This window comes from Pezoporus flaviventris, unplaced genomic scaffold (assembly GCF_033815535.1).
Source record: "Pezoporus flaviventris isolate CSIRO_AGI_PZ_B2104156 unplaced genomic scaffold, CSIRO_AGI_Pfla_v1 ptg000002l, whole genome shotgun sequence".
In the NCBI taxonomy this organism is placed as follows: Eukaryota; Metazoa; Chordata; class Aves; order Psittaciformes; family Psittacidae; genus Pezoporus; species Pezoporus flaviventris.
The window spans coordinates 88,167,872-88,191,416 of record NW_026892550.1 but is presented as its reverse complement, the minus strand read 5'-3'; the positions used below and the strand labels follow the sequence as shown (position 1 = coordinate 88,191,416).

General features: G+C 41.2%; 1 protein-coding gene across 7 annotated transcripts in view; it reads right to left on the bottom strand.

Annotated features, from left to right (window-relative positions):
* Window positions 1-23,545, bottom strand: part of TBXAS1 (thromboxane A synthase 1) — a 239,321-nt gene that overhangs the window by 158,504 nt on the left and 57,272 nt on the right. For 6 of the 7 annotated variants that reach the window (XM_061444970.1, XM_061444973.1, XM_061444964.1 and 3 more), the window contains one exon: window positions 12,983-13,076. In XM_061444970.1, coding sequence (XP_061300954.1) covers window positions 12,983-13,076 — 94 coding nt within the window. Of the gene's footprint in view, window positions 1-12,982; window positions 13,080-23,545 lie in introns of those variants that run through there. The other variant, XM_061444972.1, reaches the window with a different exon arrangement.

The window sequence follows — 23,545 nt, the reverse complement described above, 5'->3', positions numbered from 1 at the left end:
AGGAAATGTTAATGACCTCTTTTTATGGTAGCCAGTTGATGAAGGAGGTGGGAGAAAACAAACCACATAGAAAAGAATTGCCAATTTGTGGTCTTGACCATTTAAAAGTGGATCCCAAAATAGTCTGCTAAACTGCTTCACCCTGGGCAAAATTATCCATGAATACATATGCATGCACACAAAAACATCTCTTGACGCAGTGCTGATGGTGACTGCAATCAAGGAAGAAGCGCTATTGCATTCCACGTTGTGAAAAGACCACAATGCAGTAATTATTCTGAAAGGTTTTCACAAAGCACAATTATTAAGCTAACATTATCCTATTATTGTTTGTTGCTATGGAGATAATATAATCAATATATTTTCTGGATCAATTTTTTTAATACTACTAGCACACTGCACAATATAGCAAGGTTTAACTCAATGCATTAACTGATTTTAGTTTATGATTGGCAAAGTCTTGAGGCAATAGACTGCAATCCATCTCATGCCTATTATTCTATCAAGACACTTAATGTCAAAATCTCTGCTGCAAAAGCAAGTTTTCCGTGTTGAAAATGAGAAAAAGGACAACAAATTTCTCTGAAGAGAGGCAATCTTTTAAGCATGAATTTAACACTTATTCTTATTTTCCCTAAGCCAAACAAAAATTACCAGACTGACAACAGAAGCAGTAGAAAAGCAAGTTGTGTTTGAACTCCTGACTTAAGATGCTTATTTATTCCAGTGGGGATGTTTTGATGCATTATTCTCCTCCATGTAGTATAAACTTTTCCTGAAGCAACAGGAGGATCCAAGAGAATGGCAGCAATTGCAGCACTGCACCGGAGCCCATTGGATGCAAATGCAGTTCCCAGCCATGCCACCACCCCTTCCTGTGCAAACTTGGATGAGGGCATCACTACCTGCTTCTGTGCCCAGCAAAAATAGCAGGCATTCAGCTACTGCTCCCAACAGGTGGTGAAGCAAAACAGAGCTACATCCCTTAGTTTCCTTGCCCATAAAACTGCAAGAACGTTTCCTTTCTTTCAGGTCTGCCTCTGCAGACGATAAGCTTTTAGCAAATCAAGCGACTGCTCCTATGTTAGAACAGTGATAAGTCTGCATAGACTTGACACTCAGATTTTTGCAAGACAGTAATATATTAAGAGGCTTCAGTTCTGATACTGTTATTTCAGCCTGTTACCTCTCTCCAGAAAGAGATTGGGCTCATCATCGTGCAAGATCTCAAAGCCTTGTAACATATTTGCTATAATTGTCCATAGAAGGATTTTAACAGATTTTCTCCTCCCATATGGCTATGCTGTGGTAAACTGCCTTCATCTCGGGCCCAGAGGTGACGATATTTTTGCCAGCATGGTTTACACTCAGGCCAAAATTTACAAGTGCAGCATGCTAAACTGCATAACTAAATAAAGGAAAAAAAAGAAAAAGAGTTAGAGCCACATTTGAAAGTAACAATGTCTGTTAACTTCTGTGAGAATTATATGATTACGTTTCAGATGCCCCTGTGCAGCTTTAGCTGCCTTGGATTAAACACAAGCGTATAAGCATTTTGGCCAAAGGGTGTACAACTGCTTGCATAAAACAAAGTTATTAATCACAGTAATCACTGTAATTCCACTTTCTCTCTTCCCTGAAGGCACCCAATTGGGTGGTCTTGTCTTTCTACGTGAAGTGGGCTGGGGCCCAGTAATGTAACTTTTGGACTGGTTGGAGGGGATCCACCGGGAATGATCATTCACAGATTACATATGTTGCCTATGCAACACATCTGGCCGTTCTGGCCCAGCATATAAGTAATAGAGTTAGGAATGCACATTCAAAACCCACCCCCTGTGTAAGACTGCTGTGCTGCCACTAACCTGAGCAAAGCTAGGGCTAGTTTATAAGTCATCTCTGTCTGCTCTGCATGCCATGAGATCATTCTCTTCCATCACGTTTCTTAACGATGCCACTTTTATCAGGTTGGGTCTGAATTGCTATGTGGTCATGTGCCACAGGGTATTAGATAATCATATACATAGGGTTGCTTCACACCTTGTTTACCTTTATATTATTTTATAAAGGATCTTTCTGCTGGATAGGACTTAGACAACTAGGTAGGATATTCAAACAGGCTACTGTCACATATGCAGCCTTAAAGGACACCATCTGCTAGTTCATCAGTGCAGCAAAGCATTGATTAATACACATCACTATTTCAAAGATGAAGAAAAACTTCATTCTATTTCAAACCACTGAGTGCATGCTGCCCACCACAATGCCCACATGCAATAGACCCAAAATCCTGCAAAAATAAAACTTCCTTTAGCTATGGTCATTCAGGTTATATTAACTTTGGTAACAAGAATGATGTAATTATACTCCTAAGCAACTGGCCTGAAGGACAGACAGAAGCACCTCTTGTAGACTGGTAAAACAAGACCTGATTTTATCACTTATTCATACCAAGTAGAGACCATCAGTGAGACCACCTTCATTTCAATATTAGAGGACTAAGATCCTACTTAACACAAATAATCAGTGTCCTGCTCCACTTTGCTCAGTTACATTCTGTAATTGCTGTGTATATTTTTCTAGCCAAAGATTATATTTTTTTTTATTAATCAAGTCATTAAACTAAAAATAAATAATTATCATGACTCCACAACGCAGAGATAGAACTTTGCTGCTGGAGGTTGAGCTCACACATGCAGCAGTGAGAGGCATGGCACAGAAGTGTGTGTCAAGGGGGAATCCTGTCCCTGCACAACAGAACTATTCCTGGAGCTCATCTTTTCCAGCCTGTCCCTGGCTATTACACTGAGCCAGGATGCTACACAAAGGTATGGGAGTCCTACAGCCCTACCTTCCTGACTTTTCCTCACAACAGCCTTAGTGAGAACAGAGAAAGAACAGTCCTTATCTAGGTTATACCACAGTGCAAAAGGCTCTCACAAACCTCTTTCTCTAATCCCACCACAGCTAGATATAACTTAACCTGAACTGCTCTGCCCATAATTATGCGAAAAGGTGGCTTCAAGATAGGAGGTTGGAGGGGAAGCCAGCACCGCACGTTGCAGAGCTTCCTTTGCCGGCTGCGCCGCAGCGCTGTGCTCCAGGAGATGGGAGCTGTTCAAATGTTTTGACAGAACATGCCGATTCCTCGGGAATGTTTTTATTCTAGTCGATGTGCCAATTCTGCACAGATTTCCAGTGGAAAGCAGACAGACAGTCTGGGTCTGCTGAAATAAAACGGCTTCACCCAAGAATAAGAAAGAGTTGCATCTTCAGACTGTTTTTACTTGATCTGTGATTGTATTTGTTCTAGTCAGTTTGTTGGATTGTTTTCAATTTTACCTGGAAACTCCATTTTCTAGAAGGCTCTAAAGATGGCTAAAACACGCCCAAACACATCAAAATACTGGAGAAAATTAAGCACAAGCAAAAGCCCCTGGAAGACTTTTGAGATGCAGGTCTGTAAGTAAACAGTGCACAGAGATAAACAGGGAAACCCAGAAATTAATCATGTCATAACTAGAACTGCTTAGTCTGGTTCTGCAAGAACCCAAACACCTCCATTTTTGTATTTGTGGTTGTCTTTCACAGGCTTTCTTTTTTTTTTTTTCCTTTTGCCTTAGGGAGGTTTTTATAGGGCTATTATAATTTGAGGTCTAGTCTTCTCATGGCAGGTCCTCCATCCAGGAAATGAAATAGCATTACAAAATGAAATCTCACATTTATGAGGTCTTTGAGATGGCTCCCTGGGGCACTGGGGGGGGGGGAAAGGTAGCGAAAAATATAAACACAAATATAACTATGAGATACTTGCCTGGCCCCTAATTCTATCATGAACTATAATGAGACTCAGTATTAAAGTAGAGAACTCTGGTAAGGTCACCAACTGTAGCTTTATTCCCCAAAGCTCTCCCATTTCTCCCTTGTGTGTGATCAAGTGCCTTTTCAACCCCACCTTGGCTGCAAGGTGCTCCCGTCCAAGACCGTCCTCAGATGTGGAGCACAAATAAGGATTACTCGAACACCACCCTTCCTCCTCCTGTCTTGCCACACACTTTTCACATTATATGTTGCAGCATATTAACAGAGCAAAGTAGATGTGTTCTTTCCTTTACAAGCTATAACACTTGCAAAAAACATGTATTGATCACCAATTTCTTGTTAATACCTTTTTCTACTTCTTTTCTAGACTACTCTCTGGAGCCACAAGATGCTTTAACCTATATAGCGTTTATCACCTGCTGTTTCCTCTCAATATATAGGAATAAAAGCAAATAGAGGCAAAGCACTGAAAACTTAAAGGTTATCCATCCCCTTTTTCTGCCTGTCCAAAGTGGTACTTCCCTCCAATCCCTGTTCACGCCACGCAGCTTTTTTGCTTTGAGTGGAACACAATCACTGTGTTTAAAGTCCCACTCAACTTCCCAGAGAATATTAAAGCTCTTCATTATATATGATTTCTTACAACTCTTTCAGCCTAGTTTTCACTAATCCTACCTATTCTATTTCACAGAATCACAGAATAGTTTGGGTTGGAAGGGACATCATCAAGTAGATCAGGTTGCTCAGAACCACATCCAGCCTGGCCTTGAATGTCTCCAGGAATGAAGCATCTACCACATCTCTGGGCAACCTCTACCAGTATTTTACCACCCTCATTGTAAAAAACGTTCTCAACTCCAGCCTGAATCTCCCCTCTTAGTTTGAAACCAATACCCCATGTCCTATTGCAACAGGCCCTGCTAAAAAGTCTCCCCCTATCTGTCTTATAATCCCTTTTTAAGATTTGAAAGGTTGCAATAAGGTCTCCCCAGAATCTTCTCTTCTAGGGGGTGAGCAAACCCAACTCTCTCGGCCTTTTGTCACAGGAGAGGTGCTCCAACCCTCTGATCATTTTCGTATTCCTTCTCTGGACTTGCTCCAACAGGTCTGTGCCTTTGCTGTTCTGACTCCAGAGCTGTATGCATTACTGCAGGTGGGGTCTCACCAGAGCAGGCAGGGAAAATCACCTTCCCCTCTCCTTTGGATGCAGCCCAAGATACAACTGACCTTCTGGGCTGCAAGGGCACACTGCCAGCTCATGTCCAACCTTTCATCCAGCAGTACCCCCAAGTCCTCCTCAGGGGTACTCTCAACCCTTAATCCATCAACCTGTATTGATACCACAGGTTGCCCCAACCCAGGTGAAGGATCTTGCATTTAGCCCTGTTGTGTGCCCTGTCTGGGAGGGGAGGAAGGAGGGAGAACCCAGAGGGCCATACATCTAGATAAAGCTACCAGATGATACCACTCAAGGTGCACCTTAAGCAGCCAGAAGACAGCACATAATGAATACCATGGTTTTAATGGCACATGTTTGAACAGACAGTTCTCCAAAGCTTTCTATTACTTGTTTTAATATAAAGCCTTGCAGTAAAACCGAGCCCATCTAGCTGCAGTGGATCAGACCTACAGCAGCTGTACCTTCCTACTCTCAGAAAGGGTGGGGGAAACTATCTTGCTTGCTGTACAGAAGGCCAGCTTCTTATTTGAAGAGACATGTCATGCTGTAAACATTTCTAGCGGAGCTTGGGTTATCAGCACTTGTAAGAAAACCCTAATGAAAATAAATTGTTATGTATTTACCCATATGCTGAGGAGCATATGGCTAATGCATTTAGACACTGCTAATGAAGTTAAGACTCAGCTAAATTTGTTGGCTCATGGATAACAACTGTTCTCAACAACCAATCTGAGCCCACTACAATTTTAGCATTGCAACTGATACCTGGCTACTATACGTACTGATCCTGCCGACATGGAAAAACTGTTTTCTGAATACGGATTTCTCCTCATTGCACTAAGAAGGTGAGCAGCATATACCATCACTAAACTCCAGGTTTACAGGTCACATAAGCAAGTTACAACTTACTTAAAACAACAGAGATTGTTCTTATTCACTGCAGCCCCGAGTGTATTACTTTATTTTTTTAATTTCAAGGACTAGAAGACTTTATTTAGTCCAATCCCATTCTTTCCAGGCCAGTGCCACACTGATGTCTTCTGTTCAGTTTTGGTTGTAGTCACAACCACACCTAAGAAATATTCCTGCATTTTTAAGTCCACATGTAGAAGGCCATTAAGTTTGCTACAACAGTTACAGGAGTCCTCCTGTTCAATCATATCACTACTGCCCTGTTCTTCAAGGTGAAAGTCCCTACCTCCTGTGTGAATCCTACTCCTTGCGCATGATCACAGAGATCCTGGAGTCCAAGGTAAATTCCATTTTAAGTGATTACATTGGGTTTATTTGTAGGCTGCTACCATTGCAACTATACATTATCTTCATTCTCTTAACCCAACTACTGTGTAGCATGGCTTTTAACTGTTGCTACATGTCATGCCAGAGCTGGCTTTAATTTAGCAGTACACACTGCTTAAAGAGCAGGCTACATAGCAAACTCCAGAGTTACGTGATGAACATGCAAATGTACTCGCCAAAAGACGCAGCACATGGCAAACTTCCCCTACACCATTCTCATGAGCCAGGTGTCATTTAAATGACGCAGACCTCTTCTCTGATGGATCTTGGGTAGTTGTTTGTCAGTTGTCACCAAAAACCCCTCACAGGGCAATGGTTTTTGTGAAAGATGAAATGGAACAGCAGAGAAGTGTCTTGCAGTGCTACTACACTGAGAACCCACTTTACTCAGACACCTTCATTTATAAACCACTGTTCAGACCTGGTGCTGATTCACAGCCCCACTTTCTCTGTGAACATTGCCAAATCATTTAGTCTCCCTCCAGCCTTCAAGCAGCCCTGCCTGTTAAAGACAGCAGTGATATCAGCCTCCCCAAATCTACCACAGAAAATCCCCAGAGAAGTTGCTGAAAGTGTTTCACCATAACCTGATGGAAAGACCCATGTCATTTTGCAGGTGGGTAAAAAGCAGGTGGAGCAAGAGATTTGCTTACCCAGACAATAAGAAAGCTTTGTCCCAGTCAGAGTTGCCCAAGATCACACTGGGTGTCTGGGGAACGCCAGCAGCATGATCAGAGAATCTCTCTTCTCACTCACTGTGCTGCCATGGGGAACCATCATCCCTTTTCCACCTAATGGGCGAGCCCTTCACAATCATCTAGCAATTGCCTCTTCACCTCATGTGTGTTTAATGAGGCAAGTATAAAGTATGCCAAAAGGAACTACCAAAACACAGCATAAAAAGAAAAAAATATCAAAAACATGATATTGCTCATTAATGAGTTCCACATTTCCTTCTAGGGGCAACTGCTGAGGTCTACAGGAAACACTCACCCAGCTCCGCACAGCAAATAGATGTGGGAGCTGCTCTAAGAAGCTATACAGTCCGCAGCCATTCCTTGGAATAAGAAAGTGACCTGCTCCCTCTAAATTAAAACAGTATATCTCAGAAGAGCAAAAGCACCTGTCATGACCACTACCACCTTCACCATTTGGGTCACCATTATTCACCAGCAAAGCAGCAATGATTCACCCCTATTTTTTTCCTTCACGTAAATACTGCCAATCTCTTTGTGTATCCTAATACTGTCTCTCCAGCTTCCATAAACATTAAAGTTGACATGACATTTAGGGACACCTAGCAAACAGCTATCGGAAACATCGAGTGCAAAAAAGCTGAGGACATCACACCTCTACAGAAAGAGTTTCTGAGGCATTTTCACTGCTCCCCTAGAGGCAGGCTCACCCTGCTGAGAACTCAGGGAGAAGCTGGGGTGAGCCACAGCACAGCTCCACCAGATGCTCTTCTGAGAAACCAGAGGCCCAGCTCTTACCCAAGGGTGCAAACAGCATTTATTCAAGTGGCAGACAGGTAACTGCGATGTCTTCATTTTCCTGCATTAGGTTCCCACAAACAGGCACTGCACTGACTTTGTCAGGGTACCTGACAACACTAACATCTGATCAAAGCAGGTAGCAGAGACTACCAGTTGAAACTAGGAATTCACATGTATTTGAAGGGGAGACAGACTGGCTTTATAGACATATGAATATACACATAAAATCACATCTAACCCCAGGTTTTCTGTCACACTGCAGACTATGACATTACTAGGTTTAGATCTGCACCACATGTATCCATGCCACATGAAATACATGGATTCACAGGCCTCCCAATCAAGGTGCATGTGAGGGGTGTTTCCAGGACACAAGAGAAGACACTGAGTACCCCGTGAGGTCTATTTGGGCAGTGAGCAGCCCATGGCAGATGCACACAGTCGACTGTGCAAGATAAAACCAGATTATTTGGTGATGCCACTGCCACCCCTTCTGGTTCCCCACAGACAGCTATCAATTTGCAAAATACATGCTCCCTATTCCTGTCTTGGTTATCTGCGTGAAGCAACACCAAAGCATAGCAGGCTTTCACTGTTAGTGTAAGCCATATTATTCTTATAATTAAATCCAGGTCCACAGCTTATCTCACAGCTCCTCTTTTTCCCTTCCCCTCCCCCCCCCCCCCCCCCCCCCATTTGCCTCTCTCCAACCTTGTTTGGATTTACATGCTGTGTCATTAAATTCCAGAAGAGTAAATGCTGCAGCCACTCTCTCTAAGCACTGACACGCTTCTTTCTAGGCTGAAAATTAGACAAGAGGTTAATTTCATTCCTGCAAGGACCCTGCTTTTTATTTTTCTTTATGTACAACCCAAAGGATGCTTTTGGCAGATGCTTAGGAAAAAGATAAAAAGATCATGTTTGCCCTCTGCTTCCTCCCTGCACTCCCCCTTTCTCTGCACCCACCCATCAGCCATAAAACAACACAGCCCAGCCAGATCTCAAACTGAAAGCAAGACAAAGCACCCACACAGCCCCCATTTCCATTCAGCAGAAATGGGCCACTCTGGGGCAGCCCAGGATCTACAAGTAGGCCAGACAGAAATAAACAGAGTAAACAAAGAGTATCCTGTCCAAGCAGAGAGGGGCTAAAGAGAGTGATGTCTTTCATTAAAATGCAAGGCAGGAATACAAGCGCACAGCCAGTCAAAACCTTCACTGGAGCTTGCTATGAGTAACAGGAGGAAAGCAACACACGATCATGCCATTATAAGAACCCAAAGCACATTGCCCAACAGTACACAGGGCAAAGTTGCATATCCTGCCTACCAAGAATCAAAAGAAGCAGTCAACCACACACCTACCACCACCCCAAACATCATGAAGAGACATCAGCCTCAAGGCTGCAGGGGCACAGCGCTGCTCCCCGAGAGGCTGAGTAGGGAGCAGTGCACAGAGGTACAGTACCAGGAGACCAGAGCCATGCAAATGTCAGAGCCAATGACATTTAAATGCAGCTTGGCTGCCTTTTTAGAAAGGGGATGGGAAAGGGGGAGAAAAAGCACAGCACAGCCATAGCAACAGGTCAAGTGTTTGCTGTGGTTCTTCAGACAGAAGGGTAGTGCAGTGCATGTGGCTTCTTGGTTTTCAGAGCATCTGTCACGTAATAAAACCATTAGCCTGGGAATTAATAGGAGAGTTTTGTTTAGCATTCCTGCAAGCTGCTGCTCCAAAGCCCATGCAGACTCATATGTGAAAGTCCATGCTGCGTATACCCTTGTGCGTCCCATTACACAGCTATTACAGACAAACCTCATGTTTTTCCACAGGCTGGTAGGAAAAATGCAGAACGTGGAGAGGTGGGGGAACAGTTGGGAGTTCCTAGCAAAGCAGTGGTCTGCCTGCTGCAAGTCTGCTCAGTTATTGAGAAAACTGAACATGCTGGTTTTTTAAACAATCTAATCATATTTACTGTTACATCAGACTTACCCACCACAAATTGTTCTCACGCAAGGGAAGAATTTTTAATCTAATATCTTGGACTCTGATAATTTCCCAGCTGCAGAATTGCAATAATTTCCTATCTTCTCTTTTTTGAGATAAGTTGATTAACTTGGATATGTTCTAGTTTCAGGGTGTGATTATCTCCCTTTATTGTGCTTGAGAGAGGAGGGGTGACTTACAGTAAAATAACTTTGTTTTCCCCAAATCAGCTTTTAAAGTCTGCTCCTCTGTGATAGAGATAGGTGTTTCCTGTTGCATTTCCTTTAGTCCCTTAACTTTCAGCACTTCCTTTTCCTCTCTCACAGACACTGTATTAACAGCAACTCTTATTTCACTCAAATAAAATGCACTGCTTGAGAAATCACCAAAATAACTCTTTCAAAGTAATCCCATGAAGAAAACATTTTCTTGTTTAAAATAAATTTGAAGGCTTATGAAAAAGCCCACAACCTAGCACTATTGGTCAAATCCTGCTGGCATTGTTCATTTATTTTCAGGCACACTTACAGAAGAATAATAGCCAAAAAAAGAATGATGCTCTATTCACACAGTGGAGCAAAACAGGAACCTCTGTTCACTTCAGTAGAACTGACCTACACTCAAGTCAGGGAAAAGACATTTAAAACCTTGAATTTATGCCATTTAAACTGAAAAATACCATTTACTCCCACAATTTTTAGGAGCTTTCAGTATTTAATATTTTTTTCTTAAATCCCAGGTCCTAGATTTTCTTGATTATGTCAGAGGGAGCTGTGTGTGTGAGTCCTTGTTGTTCCCCCCTCCCCCATCTTCCCCCCTTTTTCTTTTTTCATTAAGTTTCTAGCAATCATATCCTAGAAGGAAAACTAGAAACCATGAGAAGAGGACACTTTTTGGACCAGAAGACTGTATTTGTTAAGATGTCTCAATTTCCCTTTTTCTTCTAGATCCCTCTGTTGTCCAGGGCTTTTCAACCCAAGTTGATTTGCAGTCCAAGTTTGACACTGGAAGAGTATGAATGACACATAGGCAGATTCCCATACGGCACATATCAATTCACTCCTAAGTCGCCATTCATGAATTCCTCCAAAATAAATGTTCATGGGTTGAAAACTGCTAGTCTGATGATGTAGTGGGAGTGTAGCTCCTGTGTTTTCCTTTCACAACACTGGCAATACCAAGAAGGAGCTGGCCTACTTAAAAGAGAGACTCTCTAAAAAGCCAGTTCAGTGAGAAGACATGGTTGCATAAACATGCAAGTGCAAGAACTTTTTAACATTGTAGATGTAGCAACAGAACAAATCGACATTTTGCTACTTCCTATTAACAAAAAAAAAAGAAGTCACCTCAGCCCCCAACAAATCACTGCTCACGCACAGCTGTGCCCCTCACAGCTAAGCCTCTAAAACCATCCTCACTCCTAGGATGGGCAATCTCCGGTTCTACCCTGCAGGGGAAGGGAAGGTGGAAGCTGTTCTCTGACTGCAGTGAGAGCACTCCTGTCCCTGAAAACACTCTCATAGAGAACAGCCTGCAGTATAAAAGCAGCTTTCCTATTACCAACACGTTGCTATGGGCACTATTTCTAGGAAAGCAGCCACAGGAGCAGATCCAGAAAACACGCAAAATATACGAGGGAAGAAAGAAAAATTACAAAGAGCCTGGACTCATCCCTGCCCATTCCTACTGGTAACCATAGGACTATAGGGAAAATGGATAGTGAAATCCAAGGACATACAGCCTTGTGAGGCTTGTGGTTTTGCATCACTCAAAAAGGGTATTTCAAAACCCTGCATGGAATTAATATTTCTTGGTAATCCAAGATATAATTTATCAGCTACCTTTAACTAATTTTTTGCTAAAAGTAACTAGGATTAAGTTTAACTTTTCTTTATTAGCCAGCATTAAGTGGACTTAATGAATGCAATTCTGGTAACAAAATTTGCTTAACACATCATAGGTAACAGTTTGCAAAAACTTTCCACTTGTCTGCTGATACAGGGCAAGCCTATCTACAGCATGTCATAGTCTCTAGGCACTTTTTTCTTACAGCGCTAGTAGGTGACTAACGATAACTGGATTTTGTGACCAAAGAACTACAGAACAAGTAGCTTCATGCCATCCAGCTGAACTGAAACCAGAAGAGGGAGGATGAACTGGTCTGTATTCCACACCACCACCATCCCCAGTACGTTAAAGTCACTCTGTCAACTCCAGTTCACATTAATCAAGAGCAGATCAAGTCTATCTTTCATGCTATTTTCTAAATGAAATCAGATGTACATGTAAAACTGGTATTTAAATGGGTTTTACCTAACAATGAGTCAGATTATTTGACAGTGCAATCACTATGAAGACTAAGGTAAGAGGCACTATATTGTCATTAATAATTCAAATCTCAGCATGGATATTGATGACCATGCACTTAAAAGAGGAAACTGGGCAGCAGCTAGAGTTAGCCCAGATTTCCTGAAAAGTTGTTGGACTGCAGCAGAGACACACTACAGATATTTTTCTGTAAGATTCAACCAGAGAAATGGCAGGTCCTCGTTATTAAGAGGATTTGGACTAAATTCTCAGAAGCATTAATAAAATTGAGCAAGGAACAAACCACAGCATTAGCAGACTAATGAAATGGCATGGGTGAGAAAAATAAGGGAATGAAATCTGAAGGCAGAATTCCAACACTTCCCCTTCTTTCCTCTTCCAAGTCCCAGTATGTGGGGCACAGAGCAACAGAATTCAGTGGTACCTAATGCCAGTTACTGCTCAGGAGCAAGTAACTTCACAAGCTTTGGAATAAATGTGTACAATCAGCAAAAGCACAAACAAACAGAAAGGTCATAGGAGCCAAAACTACTCAGAACAAACCAGTTTGGGCTAGTTAATATAATCTGCTCTATTCATATACCTAAATTTGCTTCACTGAGGGCATGAACTTTCTTGGAAAAGCTCAAGTAATTAACTGCAGGAGCTTACGCCTCTTTTTTTTTTTTCCACTCAGTTTATTTTACCCTGAAATTATTGCTGCTTGCACTCAACGGCTTCTATCAACTGACACAAAAAGCTGAGTTTTGCTTGTTCTTTCTAAAGGGAGATGCTTGAAGAGATGGTACCATTGAAGTGTACCATTTCAATTCTTCCTACCTCCTGTCCACTCATCCCATCACATCGGCTAGATACAAAGAAAACTATATCTTACCTCACGGAAAAAGAGCAGGTTACCAATGAAAGGAAGAGTTGGAGGATGTCGAATCCCTACTTTGCTTAGTTTGGAGAATGCAGATGTGGAGTACCTGGAAAAAATAAGGTAGTAAGTTAATTTTGGAACTTGTCCTGATAGGACTTACCACAGTAATTAGTTCAGATGACTTGCCTGGATTCAGAGAAAATGCTTTCTGTGTTGACCAAATAGACCTGCCAATGTGATGACAGTGCTCAGCAGCTCCACAGGTCACAGAAATGAACACATAACAATGGTGCCCCAGAAAGGGCAAACAAATGGACTCAAAAAGAAGGCCTGCCAATTGAGCAGTGGTAATAGAGAGCTGTTCCTGCTCCCACAGAGGGTCTTGTAAGTCAGAAGTGACTCTCCAAAGCTTCATGAGGCTACAAACAAGACCAAAACAGGCATTCGGGGTTTGACTAGTGTGGCACATCTGGGAGAGGAACAAGAAGGATCTTCAGACTATTGTTTTCTTATTTTTCCACCACTACTACTTATACAGATCACAGAAGAAGAATTCAAACTAGTCTCAGCTGTGCATGAGCCAAGACACTGTCAGTATGTTCAAGTCCAGCCTAGTATTTGGGCCAGATATGCTGATTAAGTGATTTTGCAGCTGCCAGTCAGCAAATTAAACAAGTATAAAAACTACAGGGAAACAAAACCCAGGCTGAAAAGCTTCATGCATCCCTTGCTTTGGATGAAACTGTGGCATGTTGACAGGGACAACTGAGAATAAATAAGTAAATAAAAAAAAACAAAACCAAAACAAAGTCTTTTTTTATTTCTTTTTCCCTGCCCTCCCCCCTTCTTAATACAAACAATGGATTTATATCAGTGGACTTCAATTAGTGAAACTTGACAGAGCAGGAGCTAACAGCAGCAGCTTTAATTAGCTAGACACAGTAATACTGAATACTATCACCAGGAAGATCAGGACAAAAGATCTCTAGGATTAATAAAAGGCTGTGTCTATATTAAGACCTTAGCTCAGAGCAATAATATAGTTTTAAAGCTCTCCCTCTGAACAGGGGTCTATGTCCAGAGCAGTTTTGGCACATGCAACTACACTTTTTTGACAGGAAACCAAACTTGAAGCTTTGTTCCAACCCTTCATCTCTTACCAAGGCAGGTCTGAACTAATAAGCAGTCCTACAGCTTTGAACCGCAAGTGAAGCAAGACTGTTTAGTCCTGGGGAGCAGATTAAATCTAGTCCAAAATAAAAACTGAACTGCATATAATGTAGTGGTCACAGTATCAACTGCTTTAGTCTATTGGGTCTGCAAGTCATCTGAATGACATAATAGAGAGACAGCAGAAGCAGGGCCCTCAGACCCTGATGGGCTCATTCCCTCTTAATCCCGGCCTTGTTGACCCTAAAGACTATGCTAACCCATCACTATGACTTTGACCTCTCCCTCCTTGAGGTCCAATAATTGACACATTCCTCATTTGAAATGCCCTACATGCCACAGTAAGAATTATTCTGGTATAACTTAATGGGCAAACAGCACAGAGCTCTTGGGGGTCAGGGTGGAGAGGGGAGAGAAAAGAAAAGTTTATGTCAGAAAATGGGCCTTTCCTCCAGCAGGAGGGAAAGAACAGTATTGTGAAATTAAATATATAAAATTAAGAGAATTAAATCTCACATGACCAGCAAAGCAGAATGGGACTTAATACTTAAGTCACTAGCTTTTTGTAATTCTATTTCCCAAAGATTTCCTGCAGCACACTATCTACTCTCTTAACGGGAATCTGTGAAGAAATTTTAGAAAAATTGTAATCAGAAGACAGCAATTCGAATTTTTTTTAAATAGAAACTTTTTTTTTTAAGGAGCAGTACAAACCTCCACAAACACAAACCCTTTCAATAGAAATAATGTGTCTTCAGTCTATGCAAAGGCACTATTTCAGTATGCCAGAGTATCATGGAGTACAGGTACAGGGGTTGACATTTATTGCATATTTTATACATACTATTGACTTTCTGGCTACTTTAATGCTTAAAAAAAAATAAATAAAAGAATGTGAGGTTTTTTGCATTGAAGAAGCAGATACTCTTGGGGAAAAAGTCTACACGGTACATTTTCTTTCCCAAAGAGAGAATTTTCTGCTGCTGTTTGAAATCTTCCTAAAGTGTCTTTGTGTCATAGCAGAGGCCTCATCTTCAGTGTGTAAACAGTGGAAAAAAATGAAAATCTCTCTCAATGGAAACCCATCAATTTTGTGGCATTTTATCCTGGATGTTTTCACTGTAAAATAACATGGTAGATCACAAAACACCAGGCTGGGCTACAGTTAACTGCTAATTTCACTATAGACTGGACACCCTGTAGACTCCTAGTCTTCATGTACTGCAAAGTGAAAATTGACTGCAACAGAGCCTTAAACTACACAAAAGTAAACAATCATAGATGTGATCAAATATTTAAAATGGAGCAAAACTAATGAGTACAGTGCACCCAGTTTCACAAGGCAACAAACACACGGACTCTGAGGACTATTTATGCTCAGATGAGCAGCTCATCTTTGTCAGCTTCTGAACATTACTGGCAGCTCCTCACAGCTGAGGATTAGCTTTCCCTTTTTCCCTCCTAATGTAGTTTTCCATGATGCATTTTGCTCACTTACCTTTTGAAAACCTACTTCAAATGTAAGGAAACACAAGTACTGCAGTCAAGTTTCACACTGAAATCTAGCAATGAAAGGGCAGGGCCAGAAGGAAAAAAAAAAAAAGAAACCTCATCAATGAACATATTAGCTCTACCCTATGATTTTACAGTATTTCTGTTATTCTTGAAATATCTGCAGTTTTGCAGAAAAGGAAACAGTATACAAGTTGTTAAAGACTGACTGGGCTGTATGCACAAAAAAGAGGGAAGATTTAAGACTGTACACAGGTAACCTTGACTTTGACCATTTCTAATGTAACAGCTTACTTTCTACAAACTTAAATATTAAAAGGTTGGGTTTTTTTATCCCTACCTCCAGAATACTTAGCTCATTCCTACCATTTTGGATGGGGAAGAGTGAGAAAGGAGTGGGTTAGGGGACTCTTTTAAAAATAAATAAAACTGTCCTGCATGACAAATAATGAACACCAGTAATACATGAATTTGACAGCTTCACAGCACAAACCTATGCCTTGTCAGCCAGAAGCAACCAAACTGGCCAGTTTCTGTGGTTCAGCTACTGGGCACACCTAGGACATACACTTGGCCTGTAACTCTCAGAGCTGTGAGCGAAGCGCACTGCGAAAACTGTGGCCAGGTTTTGTTGCTGTGAAGGGGACGTAAGCTATAAGCTGGAAGAGTGCAAACAGGCAAGGCTGCCTTGTAGGCAGGCACAAGACATTTGTCTGAAGAAGCCGTACATCTAAATGAAAGAGTTCCACACCTGCCTTATCACCAGCGGGAAGTCTTATTTCTCACTCTGACACTTAACATTTCTGTGCTGATTTACCACAAAAATTAATCTGATATCAGACAAACTCCTGCTGTTGCTGTGGGTGCACACTAAGTGTAGAAGACAAGCCAATGGGCTGAGTCAAATGCAAAATCTAGAAATAGAAGAGATAATGAGAGGCAACCAAGATGCCCAAAGATACGGAACAACTTCTGTACAAGGAATAAGCAAACTGGTTATAATTTTAATCCTGGAAAAAGAAGCAACTGATGGAGGATATAATAAAAATATTTAAGATCCTGAAAGCTTAGAAAATAAAGAATTATTACCCACTATTTATAGCCAAAACAAAAAAAAAAAAATAAAATCCACAAATAAACATTCAGGTAGCAGGATTAAAAATAAAGCCCTTTTCCAAGAAATCAATATACTTGAAACTCCTTGTCATGGGATGCTGTCTATTCTAGAAGCTTAAAAAGCATCAAAAAGTGATTAAATAAATTAATGGGGGGGAGATAAAAAAATAAATGGGCCGGCACTTTTAATTTGTGATTTAACAAATGTAAGAGACATACATGGAAAAGATTAAAGGGAAGGAGGAAAAATTAATCAAATTTATTTTCCTAAGCAGGGAACTAGTCTGTAAGCTTCCAAAGGCAGAATAAGAGATTAGACTGTTATAAAACCTAAGAGATAAAACCTCAGACACTTCAGTTTTCTTAAGAGGAAGAGAGGAAGTAGTATCTGTGCACAGGGAGGGGCATGAAAAGGATAAAACTGATGGCAGCAATATTTACTGCACAATCTAGCACATTCTTACTCAAAGGAGAAACATACCCTAATATTTACACATGTAGGGCTTCCTGCACAACTATTAATTTAAAACCCTGGCATCATATTTTGAACAAAGTGACAAGACATCAAAAGGAACCAGAGAAACAGCAATAATGAAGTAGATCAATAAACAATTCAGTAACTCTTTGAAGACATTCAGATGGCCTGTCAGAGCTAGATGCCCTCTGTATATATTAAACATGACTGTTAAAAGAAACTTAACATTCCAAATACATTCCTGTAGGCCAGCATGGCAGATTTAAGCTTTCTGAAATACAGACTTCTTTCCACGAAACACCATGCAAAAAATAAGGAGTAAGACTTAAAATCAACAGATAATTAACATAAGTTGCAATGGATATGCAATCAACAGAACTAGCCATCTGCCCAGCCAGGTCGGTACTGATCAGCACCACAAGAAAAAGTATTACACAGCCTACCATTAAGTGCAATCAATTTGTGTAGCAGATAACATTACAGTTTCCAATTCTGCAGCACAGAGTTCAACATACTATTGAAACTACCCAAAATTTTTCTCAATAGAGAAAGTACGTCATTCCTTCCACATCTAAGTGATGCGCAACCTAATAATATCTGAAAGCTATAAAATAGGACACTCAGAGACAAAAAAGTGATGTTATTTAATGCCATTTTTGAGATCTGGGAGGTGCATTATTTTGGAAGACTGAGTGGGAAAACAAAGTATTTTGCTGAGATAATGGAAATCATTCCCACTAAACAAGAGATAATCATCATGTATTTTCACCCATTTGCCTCTATTTACATATACCCATCCAGTTAATGTTGGCATGTATTTTGCCCACAAAGCAGTAACAATATACAAAATAACAGTAGCCTCCCTAACATTACAATGATTACTCATATGAAAATATACAAGCATTCCTGGGAGCACTGCCTAGATAGCACAGTCTCACCAAAACATTGATATCATCCCCAGGCTGGCTACAAAGTTAAGACTTTCTGCTCTTAGCCCTCGATGGGAAATTTTGCATTATGAATACTGCAGCAGCATCACTGGAGAGCTGCCATCACATACATCTTTCTTCTAGTCTGATGCTCAGGATATTGATGATAGAAAATCATTATCTGGTCCCATTCTGACAAAGGAACATGCAGAAACTAAGTCTTGCAAGTGGGGCAGTATTGTAACCAAAGTGGATAGCACCCCAAATGGATAAAACCACCTCTGGCTATTACCTCCAGAAAGTGTACTCACTAAAAGGAAAATAAAACAAAACAGCAAATCAAATCAGCTGTCCATCCCCAAAAGACAGACAGATCCTGAAGCACCCTCTCACAAAGCAGAAGAGAGAAAATTGGGGAAAGTAAATCCCTCCTAGAAGCTGTTTAATCTTAGTCAACAAAGGTTACCAAATTGCCTTTTACTGCCGCCTAGTAGTATCCCTGGTGGAAACGGAGAGTTTTGCTGGATGGAAATACACTTGGTTGTGTAGAATATGGGCTCAGAGTAAGGAATTACTCTATTTTTTCAGGAAAAGATACAGAATATCCACAAGTATAATTCCAGTACATTCCAGAGGTAAGCTTCAAAAGAGACATTAGCCAGCATGGGATAAGGCTATTTTAGTGCTGCAATTTCATTTTCAAGCTTAACAAATCTGTGCATTTTAACTATGAATTTGTAGGGCTGTAATAGCAGTTCCAGAGATAATGAAAATTTCCATGTAACACTTGCTCTTCCTAAATACTTGCATGCACTCCCAGTGTTTTAATTTTGACATAATTTCACAAGAAAAAGACAGATATTACACACACTTGCACCATCCGCTTCCACAGGGGCAGATGTTTTCCAGCTGCAAAACCTAAATGACCATAGGATTATTATTATTTCATTGAAACATTTGCTAATTCACCAGAAATAATGTGCAGGAAAGGCCAAATTTTATGCTCAATATTAAATTTATACCTCATCTATCTGCTAACAATCATCTTTTAATCCATACTGTTCTGGTCTGTTGAACAATTTTTTTTGTGTCTCTTATCTTAAGACAACCGATAGGCACAAGGGACTGGTTGTAATAAGGCTGCAGGTTGGCACTGTGTGTTTAAAGTTTTGGTGTTGCTTTGATTTAAAAAAAGGAAAAACAGAAGTTAGCAGTGAATCAAGGCCAATTAAATGAAAAAGCCCATACAGGAAAACAACATACTTCACCATGCACCAGAGTAGTCCTGGGAGAGACAGATGGTCTGTACACCAGGCCAATGACAATATTTCATCACCTCTCTCAGAGTGCAGCCCTTTCACACTGGGCGGTGACTCTTCCAAATAAAGAGCAAACAAACAAGAGTTATAAATCCACAGCTTCAGCCCTTCATTGTTGGCTCAACACCTTTAAACAAAATGATGGAAGTCAACAGCAGCAGAGGCTGTTGCCTCTTTATAGCAACATATACCCTTGGGAAAGGAAGTGGGACCTCCACCCCATGTGAGCACAAAGGGTGGTCTCACCAGGAAGAGAGAACACAGCAGACCTGAAGTCTGGTGCATATGTGAGGCCATACATGATGCCCACAGGAAGCCTGGGTCAGAGCTGATAGCTAAGCTCAGCTCTCACATTCCAACCCCACAGCCTTAACCACAGGCCGAGCCTTCCTTTCATATCCTAGGACCACTGGTGCCATATATTTCTTAAGGACCAGTGTCCTCTTTCCCCTTTTTATTGACACATATATTGTGAAGCACACAGAGGAAAATGATACCACCTCAAGACCATAAATGTTCTTGCTTCAGCCAGGAAGACTAAAGTTTGCATAAATTGGCGCATTGCTAGAAACACAGATTTCAGAAACCATACTAAAATTTCATAAAGTTTTATTTTTGCCCTCCTCAAGTAATTACACTTCTCAACTTTGTAATTGGACATCTCAACTGCGTAATTAAAAGTACATAAAACTTCAGGTTAATTCATCTTTCTAATAGTGATGAAAGCTCATACTCTAGTGATGCAACTCCATTTGCAGGAAACACAGCACCTGTTTCTGTACCATTTCTACATCTCAACTATTGTTACATGCTATAAATACTGATATAGATGAAAGATGCAGTTTCATGTTTAAATCAAGATAGGAAAGCCTGCTTGGAAGCCCAGTCAATCTGGCTTTTCATTGCCATAAAAGAGGTACTCACTAGGCCACCGGCCTACTATTTCATATGGTCAAAAAGGGACTGCAGTGCTGTGGTGGCTGAATTCCTGAAATGTTATCTAGCGTTACACATCAAGTAGTGATGTGCTGTGCAGACAAAGCCAAGTTGTATTCCCACTAGCACATAAATACCTCAGCTGCCTTTAATTTTTTAAGCCATGCAGTTCTGGTCTATCAGGCAACTTGCTTGATGTCTGTTGCTGTTAGGGAACTGGTTTTAGAGTTCAGGTCTTGTACCACATTCCTCAACAGTGATAGTACATACAGAGCCACTCAGCTGGCACGAGGGCTTTACAGAGTTGCACCCAGGCAAGGAAAGCCCCGGGAAAGAAAAAAGCTGCTTCAAGAGGCTCAATGCCTCCCAGTGCTTTTGGGCCCCAAGATGTCTTCCTTGACTGAAGAAAAGGTGGGAACACAGTCCTTTCTTCCATTTTGAGACTGCATACATATAGCAGGATGACAGGCATCAAAGCCTACACAAAAAGAGTTACTGGAACAAACCTCCAGGCATCTTCCCCACTTGTAGTCCCAAATGAGCATCTCTGACAGACTGCAATGATAATTCACCTCTCTTCAGACAGTTCTGGACAAATGCAGACAGACCTCATGATTACATGGCACATGAAATAATTTTTTATTTAAGTTAACATCAAGGGGCCACCATCCATCCAGTGCACTGAATGTGGCAGAGGTTCTGCCGACAGAAACAGATGTGATCAGAGCGCCCAAGATCATTTCATAGTGTACAGAGAATGTGAATTAATGGTCCAAAGCCCAACTTTGTTCTGGCGTTTCCTAACTTGTGTGTGCTTGACTTTACAACCTCAATAATGTGCCTTTAATGCAATTTTCAGTGCAAATGCTCAGGTTTTTTAAAGCTCACTAAAAATCCATCACATTGCATCATTTTAAAGCCCAGGGTCATCAAAAGACCCTAGAACTATGGCAGGGACCTTTGGCAAGTGAGCTAATGACAGAGCTGACAGAAGCAGGTTGCCTTTCACGCAAGGGAGCTGTGAAGTCCAGCCTGCCAGAGTGTCTCTAAGACTTCCTCAGAGAGGAAAACCAGCAAAATTGAAGAGGTCCTAAACCAAAATGCTAGACTCCTGGCTAGGTGCTGACACCTCACCAGTGAGCCCTCATCTGCTCCCCTGGCAGCATAGCCACATCCCCACTCTTCATCATCCATGGACCTCCTGCCACCCCCAGCTCCAATCTCTGCTTCTCACTTAAGCAGACCTGCATTGCTCCCCTTACTCAGCCTCTGGCTTACCTCCCATCATGAGCTCTCCAACTGATCCCTTCCATACACAGCCCCACAATGGCTTGTATCAGTCATTTATGAAGTCGTTTATCCCAGTTTCTCCTCCTCTGACCCCAAATCCCTTCCTTTCTTATCACTTCAATACCCCCAGTACACATCCTTTTCCTCCTTCCCAGCAGCACTGCACACAGGTGATGAGCGAGTCAGGGGGAAAAGGGCTGGTGGAGGGATGAGACAGGCTGCCTGCTTGTAGTTCATGCACCCAAGCTTCACTGATGCTATCACATGGGGGATCCATTACAGAAATGCGTTTCTCATTCCCTCTAATTGGAGCAAGCTGAACTGCTCTCAGGGACTTGCTGCCTGGTCAACCCTCAGCACAGACAAATGCTTGGCAAATGCAGAATCAGAAATATTAGTTGAAAATTATATTATGAACATAAGAGATTCCAATGAATGTGTGCTAACTGCAATTTTTCAGACACAATTTGCCCAAATTTGCACGAGAAAGGCAAAAAGTACATCCACTGACAAAACACACCTTCTCTCACCGAGTACTGAATCCCTGAGTCAAATCTAATATTAAAAAAAAAAAAAAACAAACACCGCCTCTAAAAATAAATAATTTTAAAACAACAAAAAAGAACCATGCCAGAAAGATCCCCAAAATAAAACAAGCAAACCAGCATTTTTCTTTAGCCTTTGTCTCAAAAACTACAGAGCTCATTTTAACTAAAATGTTTTAATAATTCCACCCAAGGCAGACAACAGCCCTGGAAAACTTTAATCATAGCTTTTTAGAGTTTGATAAAGCTGTTTAGAGTTTGATAAAGCAATAGGCAATTGAAAATAACGTTGTATAATGGCAGCATCACACAACCTTAATTTGTGGTGCTCTCAGACCCACCCATAGTTAAACAAGACAGATTAAAAATAAAGGAAGTACTGGTTCTCAGTCTGAGAGCACACATAAAATCTCAGCTCATAGCTAGTTATTTTATGTAATTTCTAATCCATTATAGTAGGGGGGTGACAATTACAACATTGTCTGACCCTTAATTACAGGAAAGATGCTATAATACTGTACATACCAGACAGCCTATGATAAAGTTGAAATTAATACTGGAGACTGCCTGCTCCCCATGACTTGAAAACTAGGAGTACTCTGATGCCACAAGGAGAGACGATTCTTTATTTTTCTTTTCTTGCTCAGGTCTTCATTACTGTTTCTCTAACTAACTTTCCATTATTCCCAATACCAACTAAAACCCCATTGAATTACACTTCACACACACACACACACACACACACATCTCATTTCCACACTATTCAGGTACAAAGGATGCACAAAAACCTCTGGAGGAGTGATCCCATGTCCTGGCAGGTGGCAGAAGTAGCAATTGAAGCGGTATAGAAGAACTACTGGAAGTGAGAATGCTTCAGGGAACAAATGACAATCTGTTACATCATGAGAGGGCATCAGTTCTGACTGCAAAGCCTCAGAATTAAACAAGAGAAGGGACCATATATGCATCTAAATAGTGTGAGTACAGAGATCTGTGTTTTGATGCATGATTTAGTATCACCAGAGTTAGAGTGAAGGGTGTCCAGAGCTCCCTTCATGCTAAACAAGACACAGCACTGTGGTCACTGAAGAATAACATCATTAATTTCTGAAGGCAAGAAGAGACAATCCTTCCAACCTCAAGGCTCCCGCACACGTGAATAGTGAGTGGAAGTACAGAAATGGTATTCATTGTGGAAATAAAGTGGTATTCACAGTGGAAATACAGAAAGTAAACTCAGCCTCCTCTTTCTCTTTGCACCTTATTCATGACTCTTTGAGTAT